The sequence below is a fragment of the Alosa alosa genome, chromosome 8 (assembly GCF_017589495.1).
Source record: "Alosa alosa isolate M-15738 ecotype Scorff River chromosome 8, AALO_Geno_1.1, whole genome shotgun sequence".
NCBI lineage: Eukaryota > Metazoa > Chordata > Actinopteri > Clupeiformes > Clupeidae > Alosa > Alosa alosa.
The window spans coordinates 22,815,105-22,825,104 of NC_063196.1; the positions used below are offsets into that span (position 1 = coordinate 22,815,105).

At 44.8% G+C, this 10,000-nt stretch overlaps 1 protein-coding gene across 1 annotated transcript in view; it reads left to right on the forward strand.

Annotated features, from left to right (window-relative positions):
- Positions 1–10,000, forward strand: part of LOC125298810 (pleckstrin homology domain interacting protein) — an 81,869-nt gene that overhangs the window by 65,374 nt on the left and 6,495 nt on the right. The window contains 6 exon segments of the mRNA XM_048249677.1: positions 3,165–3,290; positions 5,024–5,096; positions 5,224–5,280; positions 5,624–5,779; positions 6,046–6,198; positions 9,421–9,614. Of these exon segments, the coding sequence (XP_048105634.1) occupies positions 3,165–3,290; positions 5,024–5,096; positions 5,224–5,280; positions 5,624–5,779; positions 6,046–6,198; positions 9,421–9,614 (759 nt within the window).

Sequence of the window (10,000 nt, forward strand, 5' to 3'; positions counted from 1 at the left end):
CAAGGGGAACTCAAATTCAAGCTGAAGGAAGCTAAGGAGGATTACAGAAAGAAGGTGGAACAGAAGCTGCAGGAAAACAACTTGAAGGAGACATGGGACTGCATGAAGGTTATCACTGGCCTGAACAAGAACAGCAGCTCTGTGGAGGGGGACTGGACAGGGCGAACCAGTTGAACCACTTCTACAACAGGTTTGACTGCCCTGCTCTAGCTCCAATGGTGGTGGTCTGTCCACCATCACCCAGCCCCCACCCTCACACCCCCTCAATACCAGCGCAACACTCACCTCCATCATCACAGGCTATCGTACCCCCACCATCACTGGATTTTGCACCTCTCCCCCACATGGCGATCATAAACAATGAGGTGACAACGACCTCAGTCAACAGCCATCAGACACACAGATCCCAGATGCACCCCTCCCCCTCCCCTCCCCTTACACCCCTCACCATTACAAAAGATCAAGTGACAGTCCAACTTAAGAAATTGCCCAAGGCTACTCAAGGCCTGTGCTGCTGAACTGGGGGAGCCACTGAAGCACATCTTCAATTTGAGCCTACAAGTTGGACAAGTTCCAACACTGTGGAAGACATCATGTCTCACCCCTGTCCCTAAGAAGCCACACCCTAGTGAGCTTAATGACTACAGACCTGTCGCTCTTACATCACATGTGATGAAGACAATGGAGCCGATTGGTCTTAAGCATGCTCAGACCCCAGGTAATGCCATGCACTAGACCCGTTACAGTTTGCTTACCAGGAGAAAGTGGGCGTGGACGATGCCATCACTTATCTTCTACACAGGACACATTCCCACCTGGACAAGGGGAAAAGTGCTGTGAGAATCATGTTCTTTGATTTCTCAAGTGCTTTTAACACCATCCAGCCCCTCAGATTGGGAGACAAGATCTCTGCAGATGGGTGTGGACGCCACCTGGTAACCTGGATTACAGATTACCTGACCGGAAGAAGGATGTGGGCTTAATTGACAGGCTGGTAAGGAAAGCTGGCTCTGTGGTGGGAGCTGAACTGGAGTGCATCACTTCACTATATCTGACAAAAGGACCCTGAACAAACTGATCAACATCTTGGACAATGAGTGTCACCCACTCCACAGCACTATTGTTAAGCAGAAGAGCCTGATCAGCTGGAGACTTCGCTCACTGCCTTGCACAACTGACAGACTGAGAAAGTCATTTGTCCCCAGGGCCATTGAACTGTTCAATGCCTCACTTAAGGGAAGAGGAGAGATAGACTTCTCTGCATAGTCTGTCTGCCTCTTCACCCCCTCCATGTTTGCTACTGTCTGTCCACTAGCCACTTGTACCACTGTCTTTATGCCTCACTGTTTGCGTGCTATATTAGCACATTAGCACATATGCATAACCCCCCCCCCCTCCATGCCACAGCCGAACTGTGGCCACACTTATACATTTTCTTAAATAGTTAAATATATAGACTTTACTTTACTTTATTTTTGCATTGTTGCACTGTTGACTTACTCATTTGCACTATCACCATGACCACTATCACCATTGCACTACCACCATGACACTCATTCATTCATTCACACAGAGCACCTTAGAGCACCTTACCATACCTTACTTTTCACAGAGAATCACAGGCTCAGTCCCTGCCTCAGTCATTGCAAGCGCCTCTGATTTATTAATCACCATACTGTTTTTAGAATTGATTTAGATTAAGTGTTAGTATAATTAAACACAGTAAACACACACAAGGCTCATACACGCCCCACACACACACACACACCCCCCCACACTTAGCTGCCTCATGACCTTAGGCGGTCCCATCTCCCAGGTTAATCGATGGATACCTTTTGCACATATCGCGTTTTGCTTCGCATACAGTAGGGAATCTTAGTTCTTCATCTCCAATCAAGACTAACATAACAGCTGGATGCCGCATCTTAGTTGTAATATTTAGCGCGTGTAATTTTTCTCTCAGAGGCCAGAATGCATCTCGTTTCTTCCTTAGTTGTACAGATATGTCGGAGGTGATTCTGTATTTCTTGGCCGATGGGCACCGTCTCATCATTTGCCTGGTTTGCTCTGCTTGCATTGGCGGCTTTCAGGATTTGGAACTTTGTTTGGAAGTGCTGGACCCGAAATATTATGCCTCGTGGATTGCGTGCGTTTTCCTGGAGTGGGCCTAGTCGATGCGCCTTCTCAATATCAGTCTCATGTAGCATTAAACCCCATTCAGTTTGTATTAGGTCCACCAGAAAAGGAACCATCCCCATGCCGCTTTCTTCCGATTCAGGTACATTCCAAAGTTTGAGATTTTTCTCTCGCTGTCGGTTCTCCAGTGTGTCGATGTATTCCAACGCTTGATCGAGATTTTTTTGTAGCTCGTCTATGCGTCCTTTCTGTTCACTTAATTGGGTGGCATGGGCATGCATTTCTCCATTAAGCATCCAGAGTTTGTTGTCGATTGAGTCCACTCTCTTCGATAGAGACGGCACGAGAGTATTTGTCGCCGTTTGTAATGCCAGGAGCGTATCCAGTTTACTATCCAAATCATCGAATCTTGCTGTGTTTGGCATTTCTCCAGTTTGGGATCTTGTATGCATGCACACCTGCGCCTTTGCTTGTTGCACCTTACCTATCCCGCTCTGTTTAATCCCCCGTTGTTGTTTAGATGGTAGGGATTAACGATACACTGTGCTATTTAATTTATAGCTTTACGTTTGTACTTTTTTGTACAATAACGTTTTAGATCAAAATAGGCCCTACGCGACCAGGAGCTCTTAACCTCTCCGACCTCTCACGCCACGCATGCTCTCTCGCCTTTAACTACATCAATACAATATAATAATATGTGAACTGAAACTGGACGGGCTATAATAACCTCTGACTAGTTTAGGCTACTTATTGTTAAATTGCAATGTGAGCGACAGCCAGCAGGGGAGGACACGTCGCAAGATTATTTAAAAAGCAAATGTGCGTCTGCCCTGATTCTGATACCGTGGCGGTATTAATTAAACCGCGGGGGGCCGCCATGCTGAAATAAACGTAGAGGAAACACTGTTCTATATAACTACTATTGTATCTTTAGACTTTATTCTGAAATGAATATATGTTTGTCTGTTTTTAAACATATTCATGTGTATATTGTTGTGTGTGTGTGTGTGTGTGTGTGTTTTCAGGCGTATATCATCTCTGATGTGGGAGGTGCGTTATATAGAACATAATGCGCGGACCTTCAATGAGCCTGGCGCCTTCATCGTCCGCACCGCTAAGTTCGTCTCCGACCTCATGCTGCAGTTTATCAAGTGAGTTTGCCATCTTGCCACTGAGAACAAAATACAGTATATATATATATATATATATGTGTGTGTGTGTGTGTGTGTGTGTGTGTGTGTATACTGTGTGTGTGTGTGTATATATATATATGTATGTATAGAGAGAGAGAGAGAATTTAAAACAACAATATAAAACACATCTTTGGCAATAAGCAATAAGCATGATGATGATACTTTTTTTGCTGTGTGTGAGGGGGGGAGTCTTGCTCTCTTTGTTGAGCTAGAAGTGTGTATCTACAGGTGTGTGATCTGTTATCAGAGGTCTCTATGGCCCACCTGAACAGGTTTGAGGGTGCTGTGTGAATTTGGCTTTGTTTTTTGTTTTTTTTGTTGAAAACATTTAAATATAGCCTAGAAATATCAACAGTATGTGAGGAAACAACGCTTTTGCCAAGAGTACACCAATGCTTTGTGTTGCCCAAATATATGTACACATACAAACCTGCTTTTGTCAGTTTGGCTCTCATGTAATACCACTTTATACCACGTGTGGCGCTGTATTCAATACAATGCAAGTCAATGGAAAAATAGCATGTGGCAGTGTTCAAGACAACTCAAAGCTTCATACTTCATAGCACCTTAATGTCATGTGGTGTGGTCAGCCTTTGTCCAATATGCGCACACACACACACATACACACACGAGTCAACCCCTCATTTCACACACACACACACACACACACACACACACACACACACACACACACAGACACAGACATTGCCCTCTGAGTCACTGAGGCCCGATTCATCATCCCATTCCCAGCATTTCCTCGTCTGAAAGGAGAAAGGGGGTAGTCAGGGAGGATCTGATAACATTTAACACTTAACGCCATGGTCACTACAAATCACTGTTTCTCTTTGTGGAGCTGAGCTGAGATGTCTCATTCACCTCACTTCACTTCACTTCAGTTCAACAGTGTGTAGTTCCTAAACGCGCCCTGCTTTGATAGGTGCTGTACAATCCACCCATTAAGGTGATGTCATAGAATTGTGATCACAGTTTGGACAGTTGAGAGTAGTCGCACTCCCTACTTCACTGCTTCTGTACCTGTGCAATTAATTATGCAAGTGACACATCTGTTGAATTCTTGAGAAGAGGTTTCAGTGGTCAGTTTACAGTGGTTCTCAGAGGCTCAGACACCCCTCCATGTGATTCACCTGCTCCCAGTGAGGTATTGAATGGCCCCAGCCAGTTTATTGCAGATGCTTGTTATGAAGACAGAATATTAGTGTGATGAAATCAGCCATGAGATGCATCTCAGGTCCATGTGAAGAGATCATGCTGAATATTGATGTTGTGTGATGGCTTTTATTAAATGTTTGCAATGCCTTACCTGCACACACCCTTGTGAGCTAGTTTTGTGTGTGTGTGTGTGTGTGTGTGTGTGTGTGTTTGTGTGTGTGTGTGTGTGTGTGTGTGTGTGTGTCTGGTTTTACAAGCTACTGTATTCTAGTAACATCTGTAAAAAGGTGCAATTCTAATAAAGTTATATATTGAATTGAAGCCCTCAGCAATATTAATATTTTATTGTATTCATATTTTGCTTCTGTAAACTATAACCTTGACTGTAGGTGTTAGTCATTTGATTGGTCAGAATGGCTTTGGGGATTTTGATGAGGAAGGTGATGTGGGCTGTACCATTGCTGTGGCCTCCCTTTTCTCCTCCCCCTGCTTTCTAACTCTTTGGTTTCTCCCGCCAACAGGGACCAAAATTTAACAGACATCATCCCCCTCTACCACAAAATGAAGAAAGAGGCCTTCTCTGACAACAGCAGTGTACGTGACAACCATACACACACACACACACACACACACACACACACTTGTCAGGTGTTCTTCTGTCTTTGTCTTTGCATTTATTTGACAGGGTGCTGCCATTTTGTTTGTTTCCATGACAACTCAGGATGAAGACGAGGATGTGGACGTGGATGCTCCCGGCACATCTACATGCATCAAGAAGGTACGTACACACACACACACACACACACGCACATACACACACACGCACACACACACAAACACACCCACACAGACACACACACGCACACACACACACACCTACCTCAACCATCACCAGATGCTTATAAAAATGCATTGACACATTTCCAAAGTTTTTGAATTGATGACGATGCAACTCCAATTTTTCAAATGTAAGGGTATTTTACAAGATATTTTTGAAAGGGGAAAGAAGAATCATGCTCATACGATACTCTTGGTAAGTGAAGAAGGAAGATCTGTGTCTAATTCACTGCATATGTGTTGACTTCCGTTTTGGTCCTGTTTTGATGACATCATGTGTACAGAAGGCGCAGCGGCCAATGCTGAGGAGCCTGCGGAACAAGCCTCAGTCACATGACCCAGAGGCCTGGAAGGGGCGCTGCAGAGAGCTCCTGGACCTCATCTTTCAGTGTGAGGACTCGGAACCCTTCAGACAGCCTGTGGACCTACAGGAGTACCCGGTAAACACACACACACACACATACACACACACACACACTATATACACACACACACACACACTATACACACACACTATACACACACACACACACACACATACACACACACACTATACCTGTACACACACACACACACACACACACACACACACACTATACACACACATACATCTTCCAGTGGACCTGCAGGAGTATCCGGTAAACACACACACACACACCTTACTCTTTGCCAGATCTGGTTTCTAAACCTGTCCTGTTTTCCCTAGGATTACTTGGACATAGTGGACACTCCCATGGACTTTGGGACAGTCTTGAACACCCTGCTGGGTGACGAGTATGAGTCCCCCATGGAGCTGTGCAAAGACGTGCGCCTCATCTTCAGCAACTCCAAAGCCTACACGCCCAGCAAGAAGTCCAGGGTGAGTCACACTCACTCCGCATTTCACAGAGGGACCTGCAGTGGTTAGGGTCACCTTTATGTGTACTGGACGCCTCGTTGTAGGCCACACTAAGCCTCTCGTAGCTATTAATTTGAGTTTAAAGGGGTGGTTCAGGATTTTGGACATAGGACCTCATTTCCAAGTAAGCAAGTGTGATATTTATCAGTGGAGACCGTTTTCAACACGTTTCATCCAGTCCTTCTAATTACAGAGTTCGCAGGTGCTAGGCTAGTGCAAGTCAACGGTATGTGCTAGCCTGCCACTAAAAACAGTCTTACCCACTCCAAAGTACACCCAAGGCAAATAAATTATAACACCAGACTATCGATGTAAATGTCTGTATTGATAGTTTTATTTCTAACATTATTCTATCCTTGCATTTCAACGATCGCATTACATTTTGAGGGACTAGTGTCTTAGCAGCCCGGCGAATTATACTTGCTCCAGTTAGTAGTACTGCCTCAAAAAGTAAACAGTAAAGCGCTCCAATGGGGATACCTAGTAGTAGCCTTGGTAATATCAGTCCGCCGCTGAGATGCAAAATGACTACTACCAACTTCAGGGAACAAAGTATAACTATTGCAACGCGATGTGAGGGTAGTTGTATTTCTTAGACTATTCTATCAACACAGACATTTACATCGATTGTCTGGAATTTGCCTCGAGTGTCCTTTGGAGTAGGTAAGACTGTTTTTAGTGGCAGGTTAGCACATACCGTTGACTTGGCGCTTAGCCTAGCACCTCGCTAACTCTGCAATTAGAATCGACTGGATGAAACGTGTTGAAAACGGGTCTCCACTGATAAATATCACACTTGCTTACTTGGAAATGAGGTCCTATGTCCAAAATCCTGAACCACCCCTTTAATGAGGCGGTGGTAGCATAGTGGCTAAGGAAATGGGCTAGCAGGCAGTAGCATAGTGGCTAAGGAAATGGGCTAGCAGGCAGTAGCATAGTGGCTAAAGGAAATGGGCTAGCAGGCAGTAGCATAGTGGCTAAGATAGTGGCTAAGGAAATGGGCTAGCAGGCAGTAGCATAGTGGCTAAGGAAATGGGCTAGCAGGCAGTAGCATAGTGGCTAAGGAAATGGGCTAGCAGGCAGTAGCATAGTGGCTAAGGAAATGGGCTAGCAGGCAGTAGCATAGTGGCTAAGGAAATGGGCTAGCAGGCAGTAGCATAGTGGCTAAGGAAATGGGCTAGCAGGCAGTAGCATAGTGGCTAAGGAAATGGGCTGGCAGGCAGTAGCATAGTGGCTAAGGAAATGGGCTAGCAGGCAGTAGCATAGTGGCTAAGGAAATGGGCTAGCAGGCAGTAGCATAGTGGCTAAGGAAATGGGCTGGCAGGCAGTAGCATAGTGGCTAAGGAAATGGGCTGGCAGGCAGTAGCATAGTGGCTAAGGAAATGGGCTAGCAGGCAGTAGCATAGTGGCTAAGGAAATGGGCTGGCAGGCAGTAGCATAGTGGCTAAGGAAATGGGCTAGCAGGCAGTAGCATAGTGGCTACAGGCAGTAGCATAGTGGCTAAAGGAAATGGGCTAGCAGGCAGTAGCATAGTGGCTAAGGAAATGGGCTAGCAGGCAGTAGCATAGTGGCTAAGGAAATGGGCTAACAGGCAGTAGCCAGAAAAGTTGAGGGTTCAATTCTCGACTGCTATTACTGTTCCCTTGAGCAACACTCTTAGCCCTGAGGTGCCATTAGGAAACAGGTCCTCGTAAGAGTTAATGCATATTGAGTAAAAGCATCAGCCATATGAATAAGCATATGTAGTAAGTTCAACCTTTATTGCAGACTCACAGAGTCCATAGCATAGGGCAGCAAAAGTCATGTTTTATAGCAATAATATTAAATGAGATGACCATATAAATGCATGATGGTTCAATATGTGACTGGCAACAACTTGACCTAGAAGCACATTTTATAAACGACTGCTGATGTGGTTATGCCTGGTCGCTGTTCCACAGCCCTAAACTCTGAATTTCTCTGTGCTTGAAGCTAAATATTTTGGAGACTCCTTGGAGCCCTGGCTTAAGGAGGTTCTTGGGTTGGATCAGGCACTTCAAAGACCATTAATGCTGTAATGGTTCCCCTGTGATGGCCACTCGTAGATAGGCCCTCTGCTGCTGTCTGTGCCGGTCGGCACTGTTCCACTGCTCTTACTGCCATTGCCACGGTTGCTTAGTGTGTTATATAGTTTTTAGTTTTTGTGTGTGTGTATGGAAATGGTATGCAAAGTTACAAAGCCCACAGGGAGAAGCCGGAGGGTGTCTTTTTTTTTTTTTTTTTTAATTCTAACCTCAAAACTAAAAACAAAAACAAAAAAACAGTACCATCAACTAGTTCTGGAATACTAACAAGTTTGAAGATTTTAGAATGCAGTCCTCTGTTTTACAGAATTTAGTTTTTTTCATACTAAAATTAGTATGAGAATTTTTTTTTTGAACATTAAAGAATGTACACTCATATTAGTAGACCCCAAAAATAAAATTATGAAGAGTGAAAATGGGTATTATAGTAGGACACATTTGTTTCTGTCTTTTTCTGCCATCAAGATAATCCATCTGGGTCTGTGTGAGCTCTCTGTCACTGTGGCTGATGCTTGCAATAACATCAATACACATTTCAATATAGTGACATTGTATTAATAGTTGATATTATGATCAAATAGTCTACATAAATACCAATATTATTAATAGACTAAATACATTTTAACAGAAAAATAACAATAACCATGAACATGATACAAATTGTGACCTTGTGGAAAATGTAATTAGTTAGAAACAAGGTCAACAGAGAAGTGTCTCTTGTGTATGTGAATCTCGAGCAGGATTCTGTGTCTTCATATGATGTTTGACACTATGAGACACTATAACTCTCACTGTGTATGTGAATCTAGCAGGAGTCTGTCTATGTGATGTTTCAGACACTATGACTCTCACTGTTGCTACTGTCTCTTATAACTTTGACTCTTGCACTGCCTTGTCTGTAGATCCACAGCAGGAGTCTGCACCTCTCAGCAATGGTACAGACACCAGCACAGTTGCTACTCTCTCTCTCTCTGAGTTTTATTTCATTTATTTATGTATAAGGACCGCACACACATTAATCATCATTTCTGTAAATGTGCCAGTGTTAGCCAGCCGGCTAGTATCCCCCTGCAGTGTAAACTGAAACTGGGCCGCCGCGCGTGTCCGTCTGTGTGTCCAGATCTACAGCATGAGTCTGCGTCTGTCCGCGCTGTTCGAGGAGCACGTCGGCTCCATCCTCACCGACTTCAAGTCCGCCCAGCGGCTCCAGTCGGACCGGTTGACCCGGCAACGGCTGCACAGCGAGCGCCTGACGCGGCAGACGATGAAGAGGAGGAAGAGGAGCTCCTCGCCTGCCAGCAGCACCGGCTCCAGGTAAAGACATGCTCGCCGATTGATTGGCTGATGGTTCTAAGGCCGCGGTCAGCGATTGCAATTGGCCAGGAGACATCATATGACTTGCTCAGGCTTTCTGAGAAACATCAAGGGCTCTATCTTGCACTCCAGCGCAATTGACTTTGTATACTCGCTCTTTTCTCTTTCCTATTTTGCAGTCAGCGCATATTGGAATTTTCCCTCCACAGGTACATGTGCGCCCACGGGGGTGTTTTAGCGAAAAGAGGAGGCGTGTTCCGGCGCAAATGGTCCCTGTTGATATTTTGCAGTTTCAGAAAACAATTCCGCCACAGACCAGGAACCTCCTGGTCTAAAATCAGTGGCGCAAATTCAGATGCTATTTTAAGGGTGCATGCATGGCCACA